Source organism: Psittacula echo (assembly GCF_963264785.1).
Source record: "Psittacula echo genome assembly, chromosome: Z".
NCBI lineage: Eukaryota > Metazoa > Chordata > Aves > Psittaciformes > Psittacidae > Psittacula > Psittacula echo.
This window is the reverse complement of record NC_137742.1, coordinates 104,060,594-104,088,521: the sequence shown is the minus strand read 5'-3', so window position 1 is coordinate 104,088,521 and position 27,928 is coordinate 104,060,594. Positions and strand designations below refer to the sequence as shown.

Below are 27,928 nucleotides of genomic sequence, written 5' to 3'. Positions count from 1 at the left end.
CAGTGGCGCCTGCAGTGCCGGCGGGCGGCGCTAGGCGGGGCGGGCCGTGCCGGGCCGTGCTGTACCGGGCAGAGCGGAGCGGTGCCGGGCCGAGCCGTGCCGAGCCGGGCCAGCCCGCGAGGGGGGCGGGCGGCGCCGCTTATAAAGGCGGCGGGAGCGGGGCGGGGGAAAGCGCGTCCGTGCGCTGCGCTCCGGGACCGGCCAGCGGGGCTTTGCCCAGCCCCGGCGGGGCGGAACGGCTCGGCTCGGCTCTGCGGGGCATGGCCCGGGCCGCCGCCGCCTGACGGGATGGAGCGGCGGGTGCTGTACGCGGGGCTCTACTGGCTGCTGCTGCCCCTCGCCCTGCTCGCCGGTGAGTGCCGGGGGGGTGCTGGGTGCGCTGTGTCCCCCCTCAGGGCTCCCCACCCGGACAGGAGCCGCTGCCGCCCGGGGGGAGGCGGGCGGGTCGGTGGAGGGACGGGTGTTCCCCCCCCACCCCAACAACTTCGAGCCCCACAGGGGACCCCCCTGCGCGGCCCCCCCCAGCCCCATGCGGGACCGAGCCCTCGGGAAGCGCTGCGCCTCCTCCGGGCCGAGCGTGGGGCAGCGCCCGGGTGCGTGTGACCGGAGAGCGGGGCCGAAGCCGTCGCGGTTCCAAACCCCGCCGGGTCACCCCGCTCGCTCCAGTGCCGCTCGCAAGGTGGAGGGGGGGTGAGGAGGGTGCCGGGCACCCGGCTCCCCGCAGTGCTCGGGGGGGGGGGGGGGGGCTGGCACCTATCCCGGCCCTGCGCCCGGTACCGTCGTGGTGCGGTGGAGGGGGGCACCAGGCACCCACCTCGGCCGCTTCAGCCTCCCCTCCGCAGGGCTGTGGCTACCGAGCTGCTCCCAGCCCGCTTTAAGCAGCGGTGGGGTTTGAAGGCAGATGCGCCACCCACCAAGGCAACCGTCTGGCCACCGGCCTGGAAAATACCCGTGTCCTGGGACGCGCGGAGCGAGAATCGGCTCTTTGAGCCCCGGCTGCTCGGGGGACCCCGCTCGGGGACGCTCCGTTTACCTTCACTTAGACGTAAAGGAAAACCCTCCCTGTCAACAGCGCCGTTCAACGTGCTCCTTGTGCCCGGGTGCGCGCTGGCCGCTGCCGGGCTCACGCACCCCGTGTTGGGGTGCCTGCAGCGTGGGGAAGAGGTGAAGGACACCTGAGTGCTGTCACCCGCAGCGAGGGGACGTGCACCCGAGGGGAGCCACATCCAGCCGGGTGTCCCGGTGGTACCGAGGGGAGCGGGGCTGGTGTGCGCGGGGCTGGCCGTGCCGCCGGCCTCCCTGGCAGAGGAAGTCGGTGACTGTTGGAAAAGCTTCTCTGTTTGCTCTGGGCTCGCTGGAGGAGTGACTCAGTGCATGGCGCAGGATGCGAGGAGGTTAATTATAACCCTGCCCACGGGCGGACAGCGCCGAGGGGGAAGGTGGCCGGGAGCCGCTCGCACCAGGCCCCGGTGGGGCACGGGAGCTGCCGGCCATGTCCCATGGGTGCACGGGGCGACACGTGGCCCTCTGGGCGCGGTCTGGCGCATGGGGCCCTCGTGCCCCAATTCTGCTGATTTGGCCCCAAATTGCGCCAGGGTTGCTTGGCCCGGGATGTCCCGGCGGGGACCTGCGGCACCCCACGGCCGGTGGTGTCGGTGCTTTGCTCGTAGGTGGCTTGGTCAAATGTGGGTCTGGGGTCCCGCTTGTGCAGCTCCCCCCCTGCTCCTGTCCGAAACAGCCTTGTGGGTGAGGAGTCAATGGGCACTGCACCGAGGGGAAACTGAGGCACGGGGGGGGACGTGGCTCGTTCTGCTGCACCTGGGGGAAGGAAGAGCCCCGAGCACGACCCGGCTGCAGCCCTTCCTTCCGCAGCAACCGGGCTCTTCCCAAGCGTCCGGAGGATGTTTGCTGCCGGCGAGTGGAGGGGCAGGGCTGCGGCTCACAGCATGGCTTGGGGTGGGACCATGGCATGGACCCCCGTGGTGCGGCTCCCTGGTATGCCATGGGCTGCGTGTCCCACCCAGCACAGGGACATACGGCTCTGTCCGTGCTGGAAGGCATGGAGCAGGGTGGGCACAGCCTGCTGTGCCTTCCCACCAGTGCACATCATGGGGTACCAGGGTGGGGGGCACCAAGCAGCTCTGGAGCCCCAGGTTGGTCACATCCTGGTTGTACCAGCGCAGTGCTTGTGCAGGAGCAGTGGGTGATGGTGGCAGCTCCTTTGTGCTGCGGTGCCCCCCAAAACTGGGGGCAGATAGGGTGAGGTGAGGACACGGCCTCAGGATGTAATGGGGTGCTGAGGGGTCCATGCGTGGGTCCTGCTGGCCCTGGGTGCTGCAGGGTGCTGGTACCCAGGCGGTGCTGGCAGGAGTGTGGGCTGCAGCCATCTGCCTCCTGCGGTCAGGTGCTTTTTATAAAGTGAAGGGAAATAAAATAGAGGAGGAAAAAAAAAATACGTAAAAAAAAACTATGAAAAAAACCCAAATAGAAAGCAGCCACCGCTGTCTCCAAGAGCAATAACTGGTGTTTCCTCCCCAGGCACACAGGGGGATGGGAGGCAAAGGGCCGGCTGCTGCAGACTGCATGGACACTGCCTCATCATCTTCCCCCCACGGTGCCCATCATCTCCCCACGGTGCCCATCTCCCTGGCATCCAGCCTTTTCCAAAGCCGCCACAGTGCCCTATTGAGGCAGTGATGCCGTGGGGGCTCCCCAGGGCTACAGCAGGTCCCCACAGGGTGAGGGTGGGGAAGGGGGTGTCTGGACACTGCTGTAGGGTGGGCATTGTCACGGCACTGGGCTGTGCATGGGAAATGTTATGGTGGATTTAGGAATGTCCCCATATGTGCAATGGGAATGTGGGTCTAGGTGTGCAAGCGAGAGATGTCAAGGGGCATCTCACTGCTTAGCTCATGGCTTAGGGGGTCCTGAGGGCTGCTCCGTCCCCTTGGCATGGGCTGTGCCACCCCACCGTGTGCCTGATGTAGGGGCTGCGGCGCTGGGTGCTATGGAAGGGGGTGTCCCCGCATCCGCTGTGTTGCTGGCCAGCCGCTGGGGTTTCCCAGCCTGGCAGCCGTGGCACCGCTGGCACCGGTCCCGGTGCCCTCCCGGGGCAGCTCCTGCGGCATTCCTTGGGGAGCAGGGCCTGGCGCAGGCGGGAGCGGGGTTGACTTTCCACAAAAACAGGATACGGCGGCTGGGCTGGTGGGGCTGATCCCTGATCCCGGAAAGAGGAGCCGGGGATGGGGCTGGGTCTGCCCACCCTGGGGCTCGCTGATGTGGGGATGCGAGTGATGCTGTGGCCGGGGCTCATCAGTCTCCAGTGCAGAGAGCAGGGACCTGGGTGCAGAGTGGCACCCTGGGGACCCTGTTTGGGTGCCCCTGGCCCCAGCTGCAGGAGGTGGCTTGGCAGAGCTGCAGGGCTGCGGCCGCAGGTAACGGGCCTGTGTGAAAGTAGCAGGGAATTAAAGAGCTCTTCTAATTAATCCTGAGCGGCTGCAGGTCCCCACAGAGCCAGCGGCTGCACTGATGCCAATCAGTGTGTGGGCACTGTGAATGGTGCATGGCGGGGTGGATGCTGTTACAGGGCTGCCTCATTGCAGTGGGGTCTGGGGATCCCCCTTTCTCCATGCAGCTGGATATGGATCTCTCCCTGCGTTGGTGCCTGAGAGGGGACTGCACCCGAAGCCCCCTTCCCACTCTTCTGCATCCCAACTCCAATGGGGTAAACCCTACTGCTGGCTCTCCCTGTCTGCCCTCACCCTTGCTGCCAGGTCCCTGCATTCCCCTGTGGTCCCCAGTGCCCCCCTTTCCCTTCCCACTGGCGATCCCAAGGGGAGATGAAAGGCTGGCGTGCAGGGAACCGGCACATCTCGCCCAGCGCTGTGATTTATCCTGCTCCCGGCACATTAACATCCTTCATGTTTCCAGTGCTGCTGCTGCCAGCGGTGGTCCGATCGCTGCTGCTCCCAGGATCACAGGGATGGGGAACGGATGCGGATCCAGGATAACCTTAGGGGAATGCTCAATGCAGGCCAGATCCTGCTCCATGTGTGCAGCAGAGGCAAGACCATGGGGTGTGATGGGTGCTGCCTGCGTGGGGATGGGGATAGTAGGTGCCATGGTGCTGCAGCCACCCTCCACCCTCCCGCCTGGCTCCCGGTGGGGACCTGGGTGCGGGATGGAGGGCGGGTTTCGCCGTGGGGCTGCTCTCCCCACAAGCCAAACTGGTTTTTCTCCCCACGCCGGCACTTTCTCCGCTGTCAGCAGTGAAGGGAACTGGTTTCCTCTGCCTGTGCAGGACGGAGCACCCACACCCCAGTGCAGCCGGCCCTGCCAAGGTGTGGGTGCAAAGCTGGGCACCGTGGGTGCTCACAAAGGGGGCTGTGCCGTGATGGGGGGCTGCTCACCATCAGCACATTTCTTTCCCCCCTTTTAGATCCCATTAAAAGCTGGTTGAAGTCAGTGAGCACTGACCACCCTGAGGAGCTTTGCCTCAAGATGGGGAATCCAACAGCCACAGGGTCCCATGGGTGCTGGTTCAGCCCCAGGGTGCTGTGGGGTGCTCTGCATTTGCAGGTAGCTGCTGCCAGCCCTTCCTAGTGCCATAGGTGACCCGAGCCACTGCCACCAGGATGCCTCCTCTGTCTCTAGTCCTGGGGTCTAATGCCGGTGGCATAAAGCCACACTGTCACTGCAGCTTGTGTACCCTGCAATACCTATGGGTCTCCCTATGTTACCCACCATCCCATCTTACCCACACCTCCCATGCAGACCCCAGCCCAGGCGCTGCCATCAGGACACCGGCACAGTGGTCCCCCCATGCCACCATCACCCCTAGGGCTGCCACGGCTGGGACAGGGGGCAGCTGGACCCAAAAGGATGCTGATGTGGGCAGGGGTCGGTGCTGGGATGGAGCTGACGGTGGCCGCGGCGGGGCTGCCTGGCTCCCCCCCATCAGCCGAAGCAGCGCTCGCCCCCGTGCCGGGAAGGCTCCTCTCGGCCCCGCTGGCGCGGGAAGGGGAATATTTGCTCCATGAGATCATGGTTTGCCGAAACGCGGCCAGCAGCGCACGGCAGCGTGCGGGGAGGCGGCGGGTGCCGCGGCCACTGCACAGCGGGTCCCGGTGCCGCCGCCCCGCGCTGCCTGCGCCCCTCACCCGTGCTGCGGGGCTGCCCGCGCTCCGTGGGAGCCGGGACCGGCGCTATCCCCGACGGGCGCTGCGTGGAACGTGCCCCGGGCCGCCGGGCGCGTTCCTGGGTGCCTCCTGTCCCGTCACCCCATCGCCATTCCCGGGGTGCTCCCGGGGGCTGCGCCGTGTCCGCGGCGGCCGCCCCGTCCCTCGCCCCAGGATGTGCTGTCCCATTGAAACCTCGTAAACACAGGAAGGGCCGCGCCGGGCTGGCGGGGCCGAGCACGTCCCCTGGCTCCCAGCCTGGCTCCCCTTCACCCCCCAGCCCCATGGGCCCTCCTGGCCCTCACTGCCTCATCCCATTCCCAAGCGGGGTGCCAAGGGGAGCAAGTCCCTGCTATGGCCACGCAGAGCTGGGGTCCCCAACACTGGTTCCCTGTGGCTGTCCCATCTCCAGGCTGCCCCATGGGGATCCCACCTCCTGTTCAGAGTGGGGCTGGGGGGGGACGGGACAGGGGTGCCGCATCCCTCTGGTCTGCACGGGAGGGGACGGAGGAATGCCCTGGGGCTGTCTGGAGCAGCGGCACAGTCACGCAGTGAAGCGCACCCCGCAATGACCCCCCCTCCCCTGTGGCCAGGCACCGATCCGGTGCGTGCCTGGCAGCGGCCGTGCCCATCACCGCGGCCTCGCGGCTGCCCCGCCGTGCCCGTGCCCATCGCCGGGTCTCGTGCATGTGCCGCTGTCAGTCACCGCTTTGGGCTGTGCGTGGAGCCCATGGGAACGCCGCGTTCCCGTGTGTGTGTGTGTGTGTGTGTGTGTGTGTGTGTGTGTGTGTGTGTGTCCCCTTCCCCGGTAGCGGCAGATCCGTGCGGCGCCTCCCGGCCCCGCTCCCCCGACGGCTGCGCGGAACGAGCCGTAATTTAGGGTTAAAAATAAGCGAGGGGGAGGCGAGGAGGTGGTGGCGCTCCCGGGGCAGCGCTGGGTGCGGGGCTGGGGCTGTGGATGGGGGTCCCTGCGGGCCTTCTGCAGAGGCAGTGTGGAAAAGCAGCGGATTCCGCTCATGGATCTCATCACCTCCCGTTTCTGAGACCTCTGTGTCCCCCCATCCCTGTGCCACCCGTGTGGGTCACCATGGCTCCTGCCCGTGTCCCTTTCTTCCTCATGGGCACCTCTGGGGGGCTTGAGACCACGTATGGGGTTACACATAGTTCTGGGGTGCGTCTCACTTTGGGGGTCCTGAACGGGAGGGGATGCAGCACTAACCCTGCCTGTACCTCTGCCCACAGCCTGCCTCTTCCGCTTCAATGTCCTCTCCCTGGTGTACCTGATCTTCCTGCTGCTCCTGCCCTGGTTCCCGGGGCCCAGCCAGCGCTGCACCGCAGGTAAGGGGCTCACCCTGGGGTGCAGGCAGGGCAGGGTGGGCAGCAGGATGCTGCCAGCCTCCCTCCGGCGGGTACCTGCCCTCCTTCCCCTGCGGTTTCCCCCTGGTCAGGCAGTGTGGCTCCTCGCTCTGTTAATTATAGCCCAGCGTGGCTATTAATAGTCCTTTCACTCCAAAACGGTCAGTTTTGAGCCCCAGCCTCATTAACCAGAAACCTCAGGGCTGGGCTGTGCCCGCCGGGTGGGCAGGGATGTACCAGGAGCAGCCCTGCTGCCCTGCTGGGCATGGGGGGCACACATGGGGGGCACAGGGGATGCAGCACCCATGGTGGGTACATGGGCCCTGTGTCCCCGTGGTGGGCACTGGGTGCCCTTAGCGCTGCTGTGCCAGGCTGAACTGTGCTGTAACACAAGCCGCAGATAAAAGCTCTTCCCTCTGAATATTTCATGGGCTCGCACGGCTCCGGAGCTGAGTCTTGACACAGATTTACAGGAACAAACAAGCAGAAGGAAGGTTTCTGGCCCTGACCCCCCCCTTCCCGGCCGGTGCGCAGCTGGGGTGGGCTCGCTGCCTGTCCCGAGGCAAGGAAAACGGGCGCTCGGCCCGGGAATCCCAGTGGGATGGGGGCACGGCTGCAGCTGGTGGAAGGTCTGACTGGGATCGTGGTGTGGGGGACCCCCTGGCGCCCACCCACAGGATGTTCCGTGAGGGATGGGGTTGGGAACTGCATCCCAACGCTGGCCTCTGTGCAGTGGGGCCAGGGAAAGGCTTGGTCCAGCTGGGTCAGAGGATGCTGCAGGGGCGAGCAGAAGGAGTGTGGTCCCATAGCTTAGGCTTCCTGCATTGCCTGTGCCTCAGTTTCCCCAGTAATGTAGTGGAAAGAGTGGTCTGTGGCTCTGCTGATGCAGAGTGAGACATGGACATGGTGGGACCCAGGACTTTGGAGAGGGACTCTTCATCAGGGACTGTAGTGATAGGACAAGGGGTGATGGGTTCACACTGAAACAGGGTTGGATGTAAGGAAGGAGTTCCTCCCTGTGAGGGTGCTGAGGCGCTGGCACAGGGTGCCCAGAGAAGCTGTGGCTGCCCCATCCCTGACAGTGTTCAAGGCCAGGTTGGACACAGGGGCTTGGAGCAAGCTGCTCTAGTGGAAGGGGTCCCTGGCCCATGGCAGGGGTTGGAGCTGGATGAGCTTTAGGGTCCCTTCCAACACAAACCATTCTATATGATTCTATGACCATGTTCCTGGGGCAGACCCCCTGGCATCTCTGGGCACAGTTGCATTGCACCCTTCCCAGCTCTTCCCAACGGTTCTGGGATGCTGGTGCTCCCCGGAGGTACCTCTTATGATGGGTGACGGGTTGCCCATGTCTCACAGGTCACACCAGCCGCCTCCTTAAAGCTCTCCTGGGGATCAGCATCATCTTCCTCCTTGCACACCTCATTTTCCAGATATGCCTGTACACACTGCCCCAAGTGGACAAGATGATGGGGCCCGGCTGTGAGTAGGGGGCACTGGGACAGGTTGTGCCACTGGGCACAGACCCCGTCCTGGGTATTCCCGGTGGATGTGGGGCTGTCTCCCATGGGAAGCACATACTTAGGGTGGTCTCACATCCTGTCCTTGGGGGTCTGCAGACTCAATCCCCTCCTGCTTCCCTGCAGGCAGCTCATGGGAGGTGTTTGCCCGGCACATCGGGGTCACCAGGTAAGGGTACCCTGGCGTTGTGGGGCTGGGGACTGGCAGTGGTGGTGGGGACACCCCTGACCTCTTCCCCCATGCCCCAGGCTGGAGTTGAGCGACATCCCCAACTCGGTGCGTCTGGTGGCACCCGATGTCGGCGTCCTGCTGGTCTCGTCCCTCTGCCTCTGCCTGTGCCGTCGCCTGGTCCCCAAGGCTGCAAGCATCCACAGCCGGAGACCGGAGTCCCTGGAGTCCCGTGAGCGGGTGAGAGCCAAACCCATCAGCATCCTGCTGAGCCCGCACCAGGCACACTGCGGCTGGTCCCATCCGCTCCCCAGGGCTTGCACAGGGACATCCCTGGTGGCTGGGAACCCGGGTTGGGGCAGTTCTGGCAGCGGTGCAGGGCTGGGACATCATCATGAGACATCATCACAGCATCTTGTATGGGCCGGAGTGACTCAGCCGCGGAGGAGTGCCCGTGTTTGCTCCTGTGTTGCCGTGGGGATCACAGCAAGCAGCCCAGCCCCACGGCACCGGGCTGCGGGGGGACCATCCCTGGGTCTGACTGGCACCACTGCATGGGTTTGGTAACCCCTGGGCTTAGGAAGGGCAATGGGATGGGCAGTTGTGGGGTGCTGGCACCCAACTTGAGCTCACCAGCAGGATGCATGGATGGGCGCTGTGCCATGCCGGACCTTCCTGATGGTGCTCATGGCACTGGGGTCATCCAGACACACACAACCCGAAACCGATGGCACTCCTGGCCCGGCAAACACCTTTCGGGGTGATCCCTGCTGCCATGGTGGGCGCTCGCCTGCCCATCTCCAGCCATGGATGGGCTGTAACCGGAGCAGCGGGCGATGCGGATGCCTTTGCCATGAGCACGGGGCCAGCCTGGGAAGGAGCTCAGTGCTGGGAACCCGGGTGCCGGTGCCAAGAAAAACAGCCACCTTTCAGAGGCTTTTTGGAGCTTTCCAAGCAGCTAATGAGATAAACACAGCCAGGTGCCGGGCTGCGTGCCCACAGGGTGTCCGGCCATCCATCCCTTGAGTGGGGAAACTGAGGCACGGCCAGCAGCAGCATGGAGCCGGTGGGGTGCTTGTGGGGCTCACACCACTGTCTCCTTCCTGGCAGCAGGAAGAGGAGGATGTGGAGCAGCAGGACAGCATGGCCGACATGGACACGCCGCTGAGCACCAGGCTGCGGGTGACAGCTCACTGGCTGCTCTGGGAGACCGGGAAGGCCTTGGCCATCACGCTGCTGGCCTTAGCTGGTGGGTATGGGATGGGGGGGGCATGTGGTGAGCTGGAGGGGGGCTCGGTGGACACACTGCCGGAGGTGATGCTCGGTGCAGGGTGGGATGCTTGGTGCAGGGGATGCTCGGTCAAAGGGGATGCTCGGCTGCGCATTGACCGCCCATGGGTGCTGCTCCCCAGGGATCACCCTGCCCTCCGCCTCCTCCTGTGTCTACTACCTGTTGTTCGTGGGGATGTGCACGTGGTGGGCCTGCCACCTCCCCAGGAGCTGCCGGGCCTTCAACACCACCTGCATCATCGTCTGCATCTACACTGCCTGCCACCTCGTCTGCCTCTTCACCTACCAGGCACCCTTCTTCCAGGGGGTCTACCCGCCTCCCACCTTCTGGGCACGGTGAGTCCCCGGGGAGGGTGCTGTGCTGTGGGGCACGGTGCTGTGCTGGGACCTTGGCTCGTGGTGGGGCTGCATGGCTGGGAGGATAACGCCACCCGCTCCATCCCCACAGGCTATTCGGCTTCAAGGACATCGTCCTGTACCTCAACTGCTCCAAGCCCAACGTCCTGGAGCTCAACACCAGCCACCCCTGGCCTGTCTATGCCAACCCTGGCATCCTGTTCCTGCTCTACTTCACCATGGCCACGCTGATGAAGCTGCGCCGGCTGGATGCCAGGGTGAGGGGCTGCAGGGCTGAGCTGGCCCCAGTGCCGATGCCTGGTGCACCCTGCAGCTCTGAGTGCCCCAGCCCTGGCACTGGGGTGCCCATTGGAGGGGATGTGGGGGCCCTGTAGCATTGGGGGGGGGCTCATCAAGGGGTTGGGTCCCCGGTGGCAGCAGTGCTGTGCCCTGAGCTGGCTCCTGCCCCTCGCAGAGAACCGCGGCGCTGGCAGAGCCGGCAGCGAGTTTCCTATCAAAGGAGCTGGTGGAGATGGAGAGCTGGCCCAAGGACACTGATGGCGTGGCTGAGGACACCAAGGTGGGTTTTGGGGCGCTGTGCCCCACAAGCAGTGCCCAAGCTGTGGTGGAATGGGAGTTGGAGTGCTCTGCGGGTGCCAGGGTGGCTCTGAGCCCTCTCTGTCCCCCCCAGCCCATGCTGTCCTCCAACACGGGCAAGCCAGACAGTGGTGCTGAGAACTGCACTGTGCACATCATAGGCAACTCTCCGCAGCAGGGTGAGCCTGTCCTCAGTGCATCCCCATCCCCAAGCCCTGTCTGTGTGCTAGGGGTCGGCTCAATGTCCCCCTCCCCATGGCCAGGCAGGAAGCGTCCGGCGCAGTGGCTGCTCCTGCACACCCTGGGCCATGTCATCATGAAGCAGAGCTACGTCTGTGCCCTCATTGCCATGATGGTGAGTGGGGGGACATGGGGGGACACTCTCCGGCCTGATCCCATGCGAATGGCCGCATCCTGCCTGCCTGTAGGTGTGGAGCATCACCTACCACAGCTGGCTGACCTTCGTGTTGCTGCTCTGGTCCTGCCTCATCTGGACGGTGCGGAACCGGCGTCACTTCGCCATGCTCTGCTCGCCGTTCCTGCTGCTCTATGGCATCGCTCTCTGCACCCTGCAGTACATCTGGAGCGTGGAGCTGGCCTCTGAGCTGCCCACCCGTGTTGGCTTCATCAGCTTCGAGCAGCTGGGGCTGGTGCACACCAAATACCCCTGCTTGGATCTGGGGGCTAAGGTGAGTCTGGCGCTGTCCCCATCTCTGTCCTCACCAGCACGTTGCTGTCCCTGCTCACTGCCTGTCCCTGCAGCTCCTGCTCACCCTCACCTTCTGGCTGCTGCTGCGGCGGTCCGTTAAGGAGAAGCTGCTAACGAGGAGGTCCCCATCCACCCCGCTCATAGAGGTGACCATCTCGGACATAGGTGAGGGGTCCCAGCATCACCCACCAGGGCTGAGCATCCCCTGGGTGCAGGCAGCACCCGGGGTGCCCCCCATGTCCTGCAGCCCCCTCCTGCCTCGCAGACAGCAGCCGTCAGGGGGACGTGCTGAAGGCGCTGGGGGGCCTGGTGAGGAATTTCTATGCCAAGTACTGGATCTGTGTGTGCGCCGGCATGTTCATCGTGGTGAGCTTCGCCGGGCGCCTCGTCGTCTACAAGATCGTCTACATGCTCCTCTTCCTCCTCTGCGTCATCCTCTTCCAGGTAGGGGGGTCAGGGACACGTCCATGTCCTCATCCCCATCCCCGGTGTGGCCCTGCTGATGTCTCCGTCCCTGCAGGTGTATTACAGCCTGTGGCGCAAGGTGCTGAAGTGCTTCTGGTGGCTGGTGGTTGCGTACACCATGCTGGTGCTCATCGCTGTCTATACCTTCCAATTCGAGGACTTCCCCATGTACTGGAGGAACCTGACGGGTCTCACGGATGAGCAGTGAGTGTCCCCAGCCCACCGAGGGGTACTTGCTGCTGCCAGCCCCATGGTGGCACCGGGGCATGGCCAAGGGATGTGTTGTGCATGGAGGATGGGGTTGAGCCTGGCGTGGCGGCTCAGTGCCTGTGCAGGGTGGGATGGATGCAGCTCCACACTGACCCTTTCTTCCCTGCCCAGGCTGGGTGACCTGGGCCTGGAGCAGTTCAGCGTCTCCGAGCTCTTCTCCAGCACCCTCATCCCAGGTTTCTTCCTCCTGGCCTGCATCCTCCAGCTCCATTACTTCCACCGCCCCTTCATGCGCCTCACGGACCTGGAGCGCATCCCTGCTGCCAGTGCAGCGTCCTACCGCATCCCCAGGTAGGGCCCCGCACTGGGGTGAACCCCTGCACCCCGAGCCCCCCATCCCTGCTCTGAGCCCTCCTCCCTGCAGGCCCGAGGAGCTGCACGGGAGCCGGCTGCTGCGGGATGTGGTTGCTGCCGACAGCGCCAGGACCAGTGATGGTGACAGCACTGGGATGGGTGATGCTGACACTGCATCACAGGGTACCTGCCGGCCAGGGATGGGGGAGAATGGGGTGGGATGGGTGTCCTGCAATCCAGGAAGGGGCTGGAGGGAGATGCAGGGATGGATTGGAGCATCCTCCAAGCCAGGAAGGGGCTGGAGGGGATGCAGAGTTGGTTTGGAGTGTCTTCCAAGCCAAGAAGGGGCTGGAGGAGGATGTGAGGATGGATTGGAGCATCTTTCAAGCCAGAAAGGCACTGACTGGCAGGATAGGGAGATGGATTTGGGGTGTTATGCTGTGAGGGCAACTTCCAAGCTGGGAACAGTCTTGAGGTGTGTTCAGAGATGGTTTGGGGTGTCCTCTAAGTGTGGGAGGGTATGGGGATGGATTAGGGTGTGCTTCAAGTCAGGAAGGGGCAGGGGGTTGCAGGGATAGGTTGAGGCATCCTTCAAGCCAGGAAGGTGCAGGGATGGATTTGGGTGTCCTTCAAGTCCAGGAGAGTATGAGAATGGATTTAGGGTATCATCTGAGCCAGGAAGGAGCTGGGAGGGTAACGGAGATGGATTGGGGTGTCCTTCAAGCATGGGGAGGAGACCAGGATGTGTTGGGGTGTCCTCTGAGCCCATCCATGATGGTCCATGTCCCCACAGTGCCCTCCAAATGGGGGCTGGTGCTGGAGCGCCTGATCGTGCTGGGTTGGACCTTCTCGGACACGCTGACCCGCGGGCAGGTCTTTGTGGTGCGTCTGCTGGAGCTCCACATGGTCAAGCTGGTGGCTCTCTACATCGTATGGGTGGCCCTGCAGGAGGTACCAGCCATGGGGCACAGGTCTTGGGGGGCTCAGCCGGGCACCCCATGGCTCTAACGCATCCGCTGCGCCAGGTATCGCTGATGAACTTCTTGCTGGTGCTGCTGTGGGCCTTCGCCATGCCCTACTGCCGCTTCCGACACATGGCCTCCTGCCTCTCCACCGTCTGGACCTGCATCATCATCGTCTGCAAGATGCTCTACCAGCTCAAGATCGTCGACCCCAACGAGTACGCCAGCAACTGCACCCAGGTGCCCACTTGCACGGTTCTTGGGGTGCTTGTGGCAGCGTTGGGGGGGGGTCCCTGCCTGGAGATGGGGTCTGGCAGCAGGGGTGAGGGTGCTGACACCCAGTGGTGCTCCCCTTTGCAGCCCCTGTACAACAGCACCAACCTGACCCCGGAGGAGATGAGCAATTCCACGCTGTACTATGGCCCCCTGGACCCTGCCAACTGGTTCGGCATCCGCAAGGGTTCCCCTAGCCTGGGCTACATCCAGGTGAGCTCAGGGACACCCTGTCTGTGGGGATGCTCAAGGGCTCGCCATGGTCCTGAGCATCCCCTTTCCCCACCAGAACCACCTCCTGGTGCTGGTGCTGCTGGTGTCGGAGGCCGTGGTGTACCGGCGCCAGGAGTACTACCGCAAGAAGCACCAGTTGGTGGCCCCCATCACCGAGACCATCTTTGAGGACATCTCCCGCGAGCACCTCGACCAGGGCCTCGTCAGCTGTGCCAAATACTTCCTCAACTACTTCTACTACAAGTTTGGCTTGGAGGTGAGGAGCAGGTCCTACGGGGAGGGTCCCACCATTCGCATCACCCCAGGGCTGAGCCTCTGCATCCTCCCTGCTCCCAGATCTGCTTCCTGATGACGGTGAACGTGATCGGGCAGCGGATGAACTTCATGGTGATCCTGCATGGCTGCTGGCTCGTCGTCATCCTCACGAGGCGCCGGCGCGCGGCCATCGCCCGCCTCTGGCCCAAGTACTGCCTCTTCCTCGTCATCTTCCTCATCACCCAGTACCTGCTGTGTGTGGGCATGCCGCCTGCCCTCTGCGTGGGTAAGGGGCTGGGGTGGGAGCATCCGGCCTCTGCATGGGTCAGGGAGGCAGAGGTCCATGTCCCGGTGCTGTGAGGGGCTGGCACTGAGCATGTCCATCACCCCCCAGACTATCCATGGCGTTCGAGCCGGAATCTTCCCATAAATTCGGCGTTCATCAAGTGGCTCTACCTGCCCGACTTCTTTGTGGCCCCCACATCCACTCATCTCATCAGTGAGTATCCACCCTCAGCACCCTCCTGCCCATGGGGTGCCCTGTGCCCCTACTTCCATCCCTGCACCCTCCTGCCCATGGGGTCTCTGTCCCCTACTCCACCCCCAGCACCCTCCTGCCCATGGCGGTGCCCTGTCCCCTACTCCATCCCCAGTACCCTCCTGTCCATAGGGTCTCTGTCCCCCTACTCCATCTCCTGCACCCTCCTGCACTTTGGGTCCCTGTCCCCTACTCCATCCCCGGCACCTTCTTGCCCATGGAGTCCCTGTCCCTCTACTCCATCCCTGCACCATCCTGCCCATGGGGTCTGTCTCCCCTACTCCATCCCCAGCACCCCCTGCCCTAAGTCCTGTGCCCACAGATGACTTCATGCTGCTGATGTGCGTGGCGCAGCAGTGGCGGGTGTTCGAGGCCGAGCGCACGGAGGAGTGGCTGCAGGCAGCAGGCGAGAACACCGACCGGCTGGACCTGGAGCGGGACACCCACAACCCCACACCCAACTTCATCCACTGCCGGTGGGTGCCCAGGGCACTGTGACCTGGGACTGGGGATGTGCGGATGGGACTTGCCCATGGGACGGGACCCCCTGGGGTATGGACAGAATGGGACCCCCAGGCAGTCCCTAGGGGCTTGGGTCCCCTAGGATGGGACCTTTTTTGGCCAGAGAAGCTGTCCTGATGATGCGAGGACAGGACCCCCCCAGTGGCTGTGACAGGACCCCTGCCACTAGAATGGTACCCCCAGGCTGGGACAGCAGCATCCGAAGGCTGTGTTGGAAGGAGATAGCAGTGGTTCAGGGCACCCCTAGTGATCGTGCAGGACCCCCATGGGCCATAGGTTTGGAAAAGGAATGTTGTCCTCAGGATAGGGCTCATGCAGGGACTGGGACTGTGCTGGTTTGACTGGTAGCACTTCACTGCGCTCCAAACCCAAGTGGTGCCAAGCATGGGTGCTGCTGGGGACAGGGACCCTGCTCTGAGTGCCTCATCCCACAGGTCCTACCTGGACATGGCAAAGGTGGTGGTCTTCCGCTACCTCTTCTGGTTAGTCCTGGTGGTGGTCTTCATCACTGGGGCCACCCGCATCAGCATCTTCGGCCTCGGCTACCTGCTGGCCTGCTTCTACCTCCTCCTCTTTGGCACTGGCATGCAGCGCAAGCCCGCCCGGGCTCGCCTCGTGCTCTGGGACTGCCTCATCTTCTACAACATCACCGTCATCATCTCCAAGAACATGCTCTCGGTGAGGGCTGCTGGTCCCCGGCCATGCCATGGCCCCTGGGGCCACCTCCCTGAGGAGGGGATGGGTGGCAGGGCTGTCCTCTTACACACCTCACGCTCTGCCTTCTCCCCCCACAGCTCCTCTCCTGCGTCTTCGTGCACCAGATGCAGGACAACTTCTGCTGGGCGATCCAGCTCTTCAGCCTGGTCTGCACCGTTAAGGGCTACTATGACCGTGAGTTGGTGGCCTGCAGGGGTCTGGGGGTGCCCTGCCTGCCCTGGTGGGGTTTTAGGGGTGCAAGTTTGAGCTGCTGCTTGACCTGCCTGCACCTCTGCCTGCCAGCCAACGAGATAGGCAAGGACCACGACTGCTCGCTGCCCGTGGAGGAGGCGGGCATCATGTGGGACAGCATCTGCTTCTTCTTCCTCCTGCTCCAGCGCCGCGTCTTCCTCAGCTACTACTTCCTGCACGTCATGCTGGACCTCCAGGCCTCTGCCCTGCAGGCTTCCAGGTGGGGCTGGGGTCCCGGTGGGGGTGCCAGGGCACGGGTGTCCCCCCCATCACCCTCAAACTGTGCCCATCTCTCAGGGGCATCGCGCTGTTCAAGGCCAGCACCCTGAAGAGCATGCAGTCCCACCGGCTAGCCGAGAAGAAGTCCCTGGCCCAGCTGAAGCGGCAGTGAGTGGGGTTTGGGGGGTCCTGCAGCCACTGTGGGGTGATGGTGAGGAGGATGGGGGTACCCCCGGGGCGGGTTTGGGGATGCGCGTTCCACAGCATCCTGTGCTTGGCAGGATGGAGCGGATCCGAGCCAAGCAGGAGAAGTACCACCAGGAGCGGGTGCCCCGCAGCGTCACCGAGGGGCAGGATGAGACCAGGCCAGGTGAGAGCTGAGGAGTCGTCCCTGTCCCCCCAACCCCTCCATGGGCACAGTGGGGTGACTGCACCCCATCGCTGTGGATCCATGGAGCCCCATGGGTCATTGCGGTGAACCCGCATCCTGCTCTCCCTGGTGCCCGGCTTGGATGCACTGAGTGCAGCCGTTCTCAGCCCCCCCATCTGCCCTCCCACAGTGCCCGGCAGCCCGGCGGAGCCTTCCCAGCAGAGGCAGAGGTGGTGGCGGCCGTGGTTGGACCACACTGCAGGTACTGCTCTGGCACGGGGACATGGCAGGGTACAGGGACCCTGCGCTGGGCACCGCTAACACCCGATGGTGCTTTCGGCATGGGGACAGCACGCATGTCCCCCAGGCCCGTGCTCTGCTGCAGGGCACTAACCAGGAGTGGTCTGGTTCCCAGCACTGACCGGGTGCTGGAATAGGGGCAACAGGATGGGGTTGGGGTTATCAGCATTGGTCACCTCTGAACACTGGTGCTGGAGGGACCCCGCTTTGCAGATGGGGGGGATGAGTCATTGACTCTGGTGTCCCCAGTGGGGATCCCCAGGGGTGTCCTTGGTGCTGTGCCAGGCAGTGAACCTGGGGAGATGGCAGCAGAGCCATCATCTGCGGTGGCATCATCTGTGCTGTGCCACCACGGCACCAGCTATACCACGCCATGGCAGTGGCCGTGCTGTGACACCCGGTGCCGCCCTGGCAGTGCTGCATTCTGGGGAATACTTCCTCTTCGAGTCGGACAGCGAGGAGGAGGAGGAGGCAGCGGCGGTGCCGGAGGAGACGCGGCCAAGCAGGCACAGCGCCTTCGAGGTGAGCATGGCTGATGGCATGGGGCCGGCTGTGCCCATGGGGTGCCAGCAGTACCCATGGGGTGCTGACAGCCCCTCTGCCCCTGCCAGCTTGTGTACCAGGCCTGGGTGACCAACACCAGGACAGCACTGCAGCAGCAGCAGGAACAGCAGCAGCAGCAGCAGCCGGAGGCCCCCGGTGCCCATGTGGCAGCAGGTGGGTCTGGCTCACCCCAAAATAGGGCTGGGGGGGTGTCAGGGGGGGCACAGTTCTGCCCTGTGCTTGCTGTTTGCCCTGGCGGCGGTTGGCATCCCATAATGGAGCATCGGCTCAGTGAGGTTCCCTGGTGTGGACTCTCTGATGGCTACCATGGGGCTGTGCAGCTCCCTTTCAGTGCCTGCAGTGGTTGTTAAGCTGGATGGGGAGGATGGGGTGATGAGCAAGAGAACCCCAACGGGGGCTAGGACTGATGTCCGTCCTCCACTGGGCTGATGTTACCCCTTTGGGGGGGGTCTGACCCTTATAGGGGACAGTGCAGAGAGAGAGGAGGAGTTGGGGGCACCTGAAGAGGCTGAAAGCCAGGAGGAGGAGGAGGAGGAGGACGGCACTGGTGAGTGTGCGGCCGTACCCCAGCGCAGGGGGATGCTGGGGTGCTGTGAGCGGGTCTCTGAGCCTCTCTTCTCTCCTTGTCAGGGCACAGCAACGTGGTGCAGCGGGTGCTGAACACGCTGCGGTTCCTGTGGCTGCTGTTCCGGGCCATGGTGGACGGGCTGACGCAGTGGCTGGACGCCTGCACCCGGGAGCACGCCAACATGTCCAGTGTCCTGCGCCTCGAGAGATACGTCCTCACGCGCCGCCTGGCCACGGTGAGCACGGGGACAGGAGGGACATGGGGACAAGGGGGGGGACAGCCCCACGGTGACACTGACCCCGCTGCAGGGAGCGCAAATGCACCGCGGGGTCCTGGATGACCTGTACCTGCCGCCGCTGGAGGAGCCCCATGAGGAGCTGAGCCAGTGGTGGAGTATGGACTCCCAAAGCAACATCCCTTTCAGGCAGGTGCATGGATACCCTTTGAGGGTGATGCTGCAGCGGGGCCAGCGGGCAGCAGGCTCATTGCTGTCCCTGTGCTGTCCCCAGCAGGCACCAAGGAGCCGTTCACACCTCGGTGACCAGCCAGGAGGAGCAAGTGATAACCTTGGGGTCCCAGGAGAACGTGGATGGGTCTCGGGAGCTGCTGGCCCTGCCACAGAACCGCAGCCGGACGGCCAGCGAGCTCCTCGGGAGCAGGTACGGGGACATGGGGATGGTGGGATGGGGATGTGGGGGTCAGCAGGGCTGGCTCACCCCCCCCGTGCCCTGCAGGCAGCTGTACTTCACCGAGCTGGAGGAGTCAGAGAGGTTCTATGAGTCCCACAACCGGTTCCTGAAGCTGCTGCTGGCCATGTACCGCTGCGTGGCCACGCACTCCGAGCTGCTTTGCTACTTCATCATCATCCTCAACAACATAGTGACCGCCTCCATCATCACCCTCTTCCTGCCCATCCTCGTCTTCCTCTGGGCCATGCTGTCCATCCCCCGGCCCACCAAGCGCTTCTGGATTACAGCCATCATCTTCACCGAGGTGGGCAGGTGGTGGCTGGCGAGGGGACAGTGCCACCCGGCTCCTGCCTGTCACCCACTGACCCCAGTGTCCCTGCAGGTGATGGTGGTGGTGAAATACCTCTTCCAGTTCGGGTTCTTCCCCTGGAACTGCTATGCCATTATGCTGCGCAATGAGGGCAAGCCCTTCTTCCCACCCCGCATCATGGGCTTGGAGAAATCCGACCGCTACATCAAATACGACCTCATGCAGCTCCTGGCGCTCTTCTTCCATCGCTCCCTATTGCTGGTGAGCCCCAGGGCATGGGCATCACCTTGGGCATTGCTTGGGTGGGCATCCGTGGGAGCTGGAGGGGTGATGGGGACTCTCAAGAGCACCCAGTGGGTGCTTGGTGGCTCTACCTTGGTTTCCACCCAAGGTACCATAGCTGGTTGGGACCCTGGGATGCAATGGGAGCTGATGCTGTGAGACGGGGGGCATCAGGAACGCATCCCCCTGACCACATCCTCCACAGTCCTACGGGCTATGGGACCATGAGGAGCACCTCATCCCCAAGAAGGCGGCGGAGCGGGTGGAGGATGAGGGAGAGGAGGAGAAGAAGAAGGAGGAAGCAGCATCCCCGCTGCTGGTGGTGAATGAGGAAGGGACGGAAGCGTCGGCAGAGCCAGGGGCACTGGGTGCAGCCGCGGAGCCGGAGCTGGAGCCAGAGGACGATGCCGTGGGGCAGGATGAGGAGGCCAAGGCTGCCCAGCTCCGCTTCAGGAGGAGGAGGTGGCAGCGGAAGAAGCAGCCAAAGGTGGCTCTAGAGGAAGGTGAGCACCAGTTCCCCTTTGCACCCCGGTGAGGGGCAAGGCTGGGGTCCCCCAGGGCAGAGGGTGCTCCTGCTGGGCAGGATGCGGCCCTGCAAGACCCTGGCTGTCACCCATGCTGTGCATCACTTGCAGAGGCTGGGAAGGAAGAAGCAGAAGAAGAGGAAGAGGTAAAACAGAGCCATGCGCAGAGGAAGCTGAAGACGTTCGGGCTGCGGGTCAAGCTCTTTTTCCTCACCATGTGAGAGCCCCGTTTTGCTGGATGGGGTGCAGGATGCAGGACGCAGCCCCTGGTCACCCATCCCCTTTATCCCCTGTCCCTCCAGGGCACAGAACATGTACCAGCCAGTGCGCAGATTCTTCTGGGACATCCTGCACACCGAGCACCGTGCAGCCACCGACGTCTACGCATTCATGTTCCTGGCCGATGTGGTTGACTTCATCATCATCATCTTCGGCTTCTGGGCCTTTGGGGTGAGCAAGGGGTACCCACAGGGCTGGCTCCCACTTCAGGGTCAGGCTGGGCCTTATCCTGACCTCTTCTGCCTCCCCAGAAACACTCGGCAGCCACCGACATCACCTCCTCGCTGTCGGATAACCAAGTGCCGGAGGCGTTCCTGGTCATGCTGCTCATCCAGTTCACCACCATGGTCATCGACCGCGCGCTCTACCTCCGTAAGACCGTGCTGGGCAAGCTGATCTTCCAGGTCATCCTGGTCTTCAGCATCCACCTCTGGATGTTCTTCATCCTGCCGGCTGTCACGGAAAGGTACCGAGCATCCCCTGGGGGATGCCAGGGCACGGCCTGGTCCTTGAGTGGCCCTTGGGGTGGCACCGTTGTGTCCCCAAGCCCAGCCTGGCTGTGGAGGTGGCCGGAGGGGTGACACCTCCCTCCCGCAGGTTGTTCAGCCTCAACACCGTGGCGCAGCTGTGGTACTTTGTGAAGTGCATCTACTTCTCGCTGTCAGCCTACCAGATCCGCTGCGGGTACCCGACGCGCATCCTGGGCAACTTCCTCACCAAGAAATACAACCACCTCAACCTCTTCCTCTTCCAGGGGTACGGCGTGGGGCCACGTGGACCCCCCCAGGCACGCACAGGGTGCTGCACCAGCCCCCCTTCCCTGTGTCATAGAATCACAGAATGGTTTGGGTTGGAAAAGACCTTAAGATCATCCAGTTCCAACCCCTTGCCACAGGCAGGGACACCTTCCAGTAGAGCAGCTTGCTCCAAGCCCCCATGCAGTCTGGCCTTGGGCACTGCCAGGGATGGAGCCATTAAGAAGATTCTATGATTCTATGAATGTCCCCGACCAGGTTTCTATAGGATTTCTATAGGATTATGTAGGATTCTGTGAGTGTGTTCCCCCACAGGTTTCGCCTCGTGCCCTTCCTGGTGGAGCTGCGGGCTGTCATGGACTGGGTCTGGACAGACACCACGCTGTCCCTCTCCAACTGGATGTGTGTGGAGGATATCTATGCCAACATCTTCATCATCAAGTGCAGCCGTGAGACAGAGAAGGTGCGTCCCCACCGTGCTGGGGAGGGCCCCCCAGTAACCCCTTGTTGCTTGGGGTCCCCTTGAGCCTGCCTGGCACTGTGTGCTGTCCTCCCCCTGCAGAAATACCCCCAGCCCAAGGGGCAGAAGAAGAAGAAGATCGTCAAGTACGGCATGGGGGGCCTCATCATCCTCTTCCTTGTGGCCATCATCTGGTTCCCGCTGCTCTTCATGTCTCTGATCCGCTCCGTGGTGGGCGTTGTGAACCACCCCATCGACGTCACCGTCACCCTCAAGCTGGGGGGGTACGAGGTGAGGATGCAGGGGGTGGGTGCTGTGGTACCCAGCCCAGATGCTGGAGCCCCCTGCCCAACTCATGGCACCTTGTCCCCCTGCAGCCGCTGTTCACTATGAGCGCCCAGCAGCAATCCATCCAGCCCTTCACACCGCAGGAGTATGAAGCCCTCACCCATAAGTTCGAGAGGCAGCCGGTAAATCCTTCCCCCCCCCCCATTGCAGAATCGCCTCCAGCTCCATCCTGCTGGGGTTGGGCTGTCCTTGGGTGGGTGCTGAACCGTGTGCCCCCCCCCCCCGGTACCAGGTTGCCATGCAGTTCATCACGCTGTACGGCTACGAGGACATCGTGACAGCGCGCATCGAGGGCAGCTCAGGCTCGCTCTGGAGCATCAGCCCCCCGAGCCGGGAGCAGATGCGGAGGGAGCTGCAGAACGGCTCCTCCGACATCACCCTCCGCCTCACCTGGACCTTCCAGAGGTACTGCAGGGCACGGTGTGGGGTACACAGTGCTGCCTGCACCCCATGGCCCTTACCACTGAGCCTGTGCTGCCTGCAGGGACCTGGGCAAGGGGGGCACAGTGGAGCACACCTTCGACAAGCACAGCGTCGACCTGCAGCCCGGGGCACCCCAGCGTGAGCAGCTCGCACAGCTGCTGCAGGGCACCCGCACGACCCCGGTGTGAGTATCCCTGGGGGTGAGGATGATGCCCCCGTGTCAGTGGGACGGTGCCCCCCTCACTCATCCCCCTCTCTTGCAGGGTGGTCCCCAGGCTCTTCCCCAGATACATCCGGGCGCCCAATGGCCCTGAAGCCAACCCCGTGAAGCAGCTGCTGCCAGGTAGGTCCTGCCATGGCGTGTTCTCCCCTGTGAGTAATCAGTGCTGGGGGCACACAGACGCAGGTTGGGTGGAGAAGTGATTCACAGCAGCCTGAGGAGGATGTGGGGGTGTTGGTTGATGAGAAACTGAACATGAGCTGAGCCCAGAAACCCCCATGTTGCTGGGCTGTGACCAGCAGGTTGAAGGAGGTGATCCTGCCCCTCTGCTCTGCTCTCATGAGACCCCACTTGCAGCCCTGTGTGCAGTGCTGGTGTCCTCAACATGAGGACATGGAACTGTTGGAACAAGTCCAGAGGAGGCCACAAGGATGCTGAGAGGCTGGAGCACCTCCCATCCAAAGACAGGCTGAGAAAGTTGGGGCTGTTCAGCCTGGAGAAGAGAAGCTGCGTGGAGACCTCAGAGCAGCCTTCCAGTATCTGAAGGGGGCTACAAGGATGCTGGAGAGGGGCTCTTCATCAGGGACGGCAGTGATAGGACAAGGGGTGATGGGTTCAAACTGAAACAGGGGAAGTTCAGGTTGGAGATAAGGCAGAAGCTGTTCCCTGTGAGGGTGCTGAGGCGCTGGCACAGGGTGCCCAGAGAAGCTGTGGCTGCCCCATCCCTGGCAGTGTTCAAGGCCAGGTTGGACACAGGGGCTTGGAGCAAGCTGCTCCAGTGGAAGGGGTCCCTGCTCGTGGCAGGGGTTGGAACTGGATGGGCTTTAAGGTCCCTTCCAACCCAGACCATTCTATGACTGTGCATGCTGCCTGCAGACGGGGAGGACAGCTACCTGGACGTGGAGGTGCAGCTGAAACGGGAGCTCGCAGGCGCCGGCCAAGGGGGTGACAACTTTGTGGAGTGGTGGGTGGTGCGGCTGAAGGATGCTCCCGGCAGCATCAGCAACATCCTCCCCATGGTCATCTTCAACGACAAAGTCAGCCCCCCCAGCCTGGGCTTCTTGGCTGGTTACGGGTACGTGGATGGGGATGCACAGGGGGCACCGAGCGGCTGCACCCAAGGGCAGGGGGATTACAGGGGGTGTGTGTCCCTGTATCTTGCAGGATCATGGGGCTGTATGTCTCCATCGTGCTGGTGATCGGGAAGTTCGTGCGGGGTTTCTTCAGTGAGATCTCACACTCCATCATGTTTGAGGAGCTGCCCTGTGTGGACCGCATCCTGAAGCTGTGCCAGGACATCTTCCTGGTGCGGGAGACGGGCGAGCTGGAGCTGGAGGAGGAGCTCTATGCCAAGCTCATCTTCCTCTACCGCTCTCCCGAGACCATGATCAAGTGGACACGGGAGAAGGAGTAAAGGGGAAGAGGCTCCAGTCCTGCGCCCCTTTCCCTTCCCGAGGACATCATCACCAATGCCTTAACCAGCCCCGCACGCAGGGGCTGTATCCTGCCGGGGCACGCAGTGGGATGCGGGGCTTTCGGTGCTCGCTTTTAGGGGGGATGTTTTTCTTATGTTGCTTTGAAGCACCGTCTGACCTGCGGAAACCCACTCTGTGCCTTCCCAGGGAGGGGGACAGGAGCCGGACCCCCCCACCCGATGGGTACCCCTGGCTGCAGGGCAGGGGGGAGGCAGAAGCCAACCTGTGCCTCCCCCCCTGCTCTCCCCAACCCCGTCCAGAACCAGGTTAAACTCAAAAGCAATAGCCCCCCAACCCCAGGATGGGGGGCCCTCGGTTGTGGCTCTCCCCTAGCTAGGAGGGGGGGGGGCTGGCAGCCCCAGCTGGACTCTATAGACACTTACCGTGATGTTGGTTTTGTTGGTTTATTTTTTGTATTATTAATTCAAATGGTTTATTTATACAAATATCTAATAAAACAAAGCTGAGGCCTGCCGGGGTGATGCTAAACTGGGGCAGGGGGGAGGCCAGGGTGGGACCAGGGACCTATTGCTTTGGGGGTTCCAGCACCCTTGCCTACCCCAAATGGGGCTGGGGGCTCTCCCTGCCCCTCAGCTGTAACCAAAATGAGGTATAAAAGCAACTACTTGGGTGCCAGCGATGCCCAGGGGCTCCCCACCATCCTACAGGGCACCTCTAGGGGGCTGGCACCCTGCCCCACTGGTGCCCCAGAGGGATGGGGGTCTGTGTCCCCCACTGTCCCCAGCCCCTTCAGCTCTTGCCAAGCTCCTTGTCCTCCGGTGGAACCTCCTGGTTCTGCTGCTGCATCTCTGCACTGCAGGGAACAGACGGATGGATGGATGGATGGATGGATGGATGGATGGATGGATGACGGATGGGTGGAGAGGTGAATAATGGATGGATAGTGGATGCATCGGTGGGTGGGTGGGTGGATAGGTGGATGCGGCATCAGGAGGGTGCTGAGACAGCAGGGAAGGGATCCCCCCCATCCCCATTACCTGTGGATCCTGCGCTGGGCCTCAGCACGCACATAGGGCGGCAGTGTGGTGACAGGACCCTGTAAGAGAAGAGCTGTGGGTATGGGGCCCCTGTTCCCACGGAAAACACCCCACTGCACACCAAAAGCCTTACCAGCTCCTTGAAGGTGAGGCGGCACCCATAGCACAGCAGTGGGATGTAGGCAGATTTGCGCTCAGCCCTGCGGGGACAGGGACCCTCAGCGATGGCCCTGGTGCCAACACAGCATCCCCCCCTTGCCTGCATGCTCACTCTGCTGCCGGGGCATCCTGGCAGCACCCATTCCTCTCCAGCTCTGGTTCATCTATGATCAGCGTGGGCTCCAGGGCCAGCTCCTCCTCTGCAAGAGCCAGAGGGCAGGGGTGTGATTTGGGGGTGCACGGTGCCCCAACCTCCTGATTCCCCCCATTGCCCTCCCCACTCACCCCCATCGAGGTCCAGGGCACACAGGCAGAGCAGGCAGCGCTCGGACTCACAGCTCGGCTTGGCCTGATCTGCACTCAGCTTCTCACCCGTCCTGGAGACAACACAGAGGGGTGAAGGATGCACCCCATTGCCCCTCACACCACCCCATGCTGCCCCCTCAGAGGGGATGCTCTACCGGTAGACAGTGCTGATGGTGGAGGGGAAATCCTCCTGCAGCCCCATGAGGAAGCTCTCTACCACATGGCGGATACTGGGCTTATCCCGGCGCTGCAAGGGCAAACAGAGAGGGCAGGGATGGGAGAGGGGGTCCCAACCTCACCATGGGGATGTGGAGCTTGGGATCTACCCCATGTGGACCAAGGGACACCCCTACCTTGGTGGGTAGCGGCGGTGCAATGACGGTGGGGACATTGAAGAAGTGGTTGTAGAAGGCGATCTCCTTAGCCATGTACTCCCGCAGGGGACGCACCACCATCACGTCGCCGTGACGGTTGTCCTTGAAGCCCTGTGGGTGCGTGGCTTCATGGGGGACCATGCCAGCACCAAGCCACAGAACCTGGGTCCATGGCATCATCACTCTGGGCGGGAATGGACATCCCCAGGTAAGGGACAGGGTACCAGCGGGCTGCTTACAGTGTCAACAGCAAGGAAAGCACCACGACCCAGCGCCAGGTTGGTGAGGAGCTTGATGGCCACACGGGTACAGGTTTCGCCGGTCATCACCTTGGTGTAGCCCTTGGTCCGGGCTGTCTGCAGGATGAGGTGGATCCTGGGGACAATGCGACACCAGCTCAGAGCCACCGCGCCGTGCCCGGTGCTGGGGCAGAGCAGGATAAGTCACTCACCGCAGCATCTGCAGCAGCTCCTCTTTTGCTGTCAGTGTCTGCACAGCCTCAAAAACCTTCAGCAGCTCCTGGGTGAGGGCAGGAGCAGGCAGGCGGGGGGCAGCTGGGGGACCCTCTGGTGACTCCCCACTGCCAGGGCCAGGCAGTGAGGTGCCACTGTCCTTGCCCCCATATCCCTTCTGCCTCTGCTGCTGGATGAAGCCCTCCACAGCCTCCTTATAGGACACACCGGGCTCACTGGGTGTCACCGGCCCCGGGCGCAGGATGGATGCGGGCAGCTCCAGTGCCTATGGGGCAGAGATGGACACTGGGAGGGTGGTATGGGGATAGCCAAGCATACCCCTTTACTCCAGCGTGTGTGTCCCTCACCACCCATGTACCTGCTCCAAGTGCACCAGGTAGTAGGGGAAGCCGGTTGCCTGCAGCAGGGTCTCCATGCAGGCCAGGCTCTGCTCCCGCTGTGCCGGGCTCTGTCCGCGCACCGCTCCCTCTGCAAGGCAAATGGGCAGCACCAGTAAGGAGAGGAGGGGGCACCCATCCCATCCCTGGGGGGCCACAGCCCCCAGCCCTGGGGGACCCTATACTGGGAGTGGGGCTAACCCCTACCATCAACGTAGATGACACTGGGGATGAAGCGGAGCTTCTTGGCTGTCTCCCGGCTGAGCCCCTGGCAGAAGCACAGGGTAAGGTGGGCATCTGAGTTGTGCCCCCCCCCCAGACCCTCTCATCACCCCCATTCTCACCTCCTGGACCTGCCGGAGCATGGCGCTGGAGGCTGGTCCCCCCGACACCGCCAGCAGCACCTATGGAGACATGAGGGACAGTCACCGGTGCTGCTGCCACCGCTCAGGTCAGCCCCACACGTGTGCACCCCCGTCGGTACCTTCTCTCCTGGGAAGATGATGCGGTTCTTGCCCAGCATCGCGCGGAACTTGTGTATGAAGTACTCACGGAAGCAGTTGCTGCAGGGACGCAGCCCTAAGCCATGGCGTGCTCCACAGCCCACAGGTCCCCATGTCCCCATGTCTCCAAGCCCCAAAGCCCTCGAGGCCCCTGTCTCCAAGCCTTGATGTTCCAGAGACCCAACGCTCCCAAGCCCAGACCTCCCAGAGACTCAATGTGCTCAATCATTGATATCCCAGAGACCTGATGTCCCCAAGCCCCAAATCCCAGAGACCCAAAGTCCACAACCATTCATGTCCTGGAAATGCAATGCCCCCAAGCCCCAACATCCCCAAGCCTCGATGTCCCAAAGACCTGAGGTCTCCAACTTTTAATGTCCCAGAGACCCCAATGTCCCCAAGCCCCAACACCCCCAAGCCTTGATGCCCCAAACAACCGATGTCCCCAACCCTTAACATCCCAAAGACCCAATGTCCCAACCATTAACGCCCCACAGACCCCATGTCCCAAGCCCCGCGTCCCCGCACACGGCAGCCCCTGCCCGGTCCCTCACCGGCAGAAGGGGTCCCCGACGCGGATGACGAGGGCGGCAGAGCCCTTCCCGCACTTCATGCAGGTCCGCGGGTGGCTGCGGGGACACGGCCGGTAAACGGCAGCACCGGGGACACCGCACCCCGGGGCGGCGATCCCGGTCCCGGGGGTACCGGGGACGTTACCAGGGGGGTACGGAGAGGGTTACTTAGGTGGGCACCAGGGGGCAGCACGGGGGGGGGGGGGGCACTATGGTACCGGGGGCGGGAGGGGGGTACCGAAGGGGTACCGGGGGCGGGAGGGGGGTACCGAAGGGGTACCGGGGATAGCACCGGGTCGCGCTCCCACCTCTGTCCCGCGCCCCGGCGGCGCCGCGCCGGCCCCATGTCCGCTCCGCACCCGCCGCCGTCCCCCGCCGCCTCGCACATGGTCCCGTCCGGCCGCGTCCCGTCCCGTTCCGTCCCGTCCCCGGCCCGGCCCGGCTCAGGACGATGACGCAGCAGCG

The 27,928-nt window shown here is 63.4% G+C and overlaps 2 protein-coding genes across 2 annotated transcripts; one reads left to right on the top strand and one right to left on the bottom strand.

Moving 5' to 3' along the window:
* The first annotated feature begins 31 nt into the window (after nt 1-31).
* PIEZO1 (piezo type mechanosensitive ion channel component 1 (Er blood group)) lies at nt 32-23,708 on the top strand. The gene is made up of 50 exons (XM_080638397.1): nt 32-352; nt 6,420-6,515; nt 7,893-8,019; nt 8,184-8,222; nt 8,303-8,462; nt 9,333-9,471; nt 9,635-9,848; nt 9,961-10,126; nt 10,324-10,428; nt 10,540-10,800; nt 10,874-11,134; nt 11,208-11,319; nt 11,420-11,598; nt 11,675-11,823; nt 12,001-12,180; nt 12,254-12,366; nt 12,977-13,134; nt 13,209-13,385; nt 13,506-13,631; nt 13,708-13,908; nt 13,989-14,193; nt 14,302-14,406; nt 14,768-14,921; nt 15,402-15,645; nt 15,762-15,858; nt 15,967-16,135; nt 16,213-16,302; nt 16,416-16,504; nt 16,695-16,766; nt 17,220-17,326; nt 17,416-17,521; nt 17,832-17,921; nt 17,999-18,171; nt 18,245-18,360; nt 18,449-18,595; nt 18,671-18,929; nt 19,008-19,196; nt 19,423-19,720; nt 19,853-19,958; nt 20,044-20,191; nt 20,272-20,486; nt 20,618-20,776; nt 21,091-21,238; nt 21,338-21,526; nt 21,613-21,705; nt 21,816-21,988; nt 22,068-22,190; nt 22,270-22,349; nt 23,103-23,301; nt 23,391-23,708. Exons 1-50 carry the CDS (start codon nt 289-291, stop codon nt 23,638-23,640), a joined length of 7,620 nt encoding a protein of 2,539 aa, XP_080494523.1. The 5' UTR covers nt 32-288; the 3' UTR covers nt 23,641-23,708.
* On the bottom strand, nt 23,700-27,921 carry CTU2 (cytosolic thiouridylase subunit 2). The gene is made up of 15 exons (XM_080637896.1): nt 27,772-27,921; nt 27,446-27,520; nt 26,873-26,951; nt 26,733-26,792; nt 26,596-26,656; nt 26,370-26,479; nt 25,990-26,276; nt 25,778-25,913; nt 25,518-25,649; nt 25,320-25,411; nt 25,144-25,235; nt 24,971-25,058; nt 24,833-24,899; nt 24,700-24,758; nt 23,700-24,515 (listed from the first exon to the last, which is right to left on the bottom strand). Exons 1-15 carry the CDS (start codon nt 27,849-27,851, stop codon nt 24,452-24,454), a joined length of 1,482 nt encoding a protein of 493 aa, XP_080494022.1. The 5' UTR covers nt 27,852-27,921; the 3' UTR covers nt 23,700-24,451.
* Nucleotides 27,922-27,928: the final 7 nt, after the last annotated feature.

Excerpts from the sequence above, each read along its gene's own strand:
- PIEZO1 (XM_080638397.1), top strand. The coding sequence starts at position 289 with ATGGAGCGGCGGGTGCTGTACGCGGGGCTCTACTGGCTGCTGCTGCCC. Across the intron at positions 13,135-13,208 it reads TATGGGTGGCCCTGCAGGAG|GTATCGCTGATGAACTTCTT; the intron begins GTACCAGCCATG and ends CCGCTGCGCCAG. Across the intron at positions 16,303-16,415 it reads CTGGCCCAGCTGAAGCGGCA|GATGGAGCGGATCCGAGCCA; the intron begins GTGAGTGGGGTT and ends TGTGCTTGGCAG.
- CTU2 (XM_080637896.1), bottom strand. The coding sequence starts at position 27,851 with ATGTGCGAGGCGGCGGGGGACGGCGGCGGGTGCGGAGCGGACATGGGG. Across the intron at positions 26,657-26,732 it reads TGCTCCGGCAGGTCCAGGAG|GGGCTCAGCCGGGAGACAGC; the intron begins GTGAGAATGGGG and ends TGCTTCTGCCAG. Across the intron at positions 26,480-26,595 it reads CAGTGTCATCTACGTTGATG|AGGGAGCGGTGCGCGGACAG; the intron begins GTAGGGGTTAGC and ends TTTGCCTTGCAG.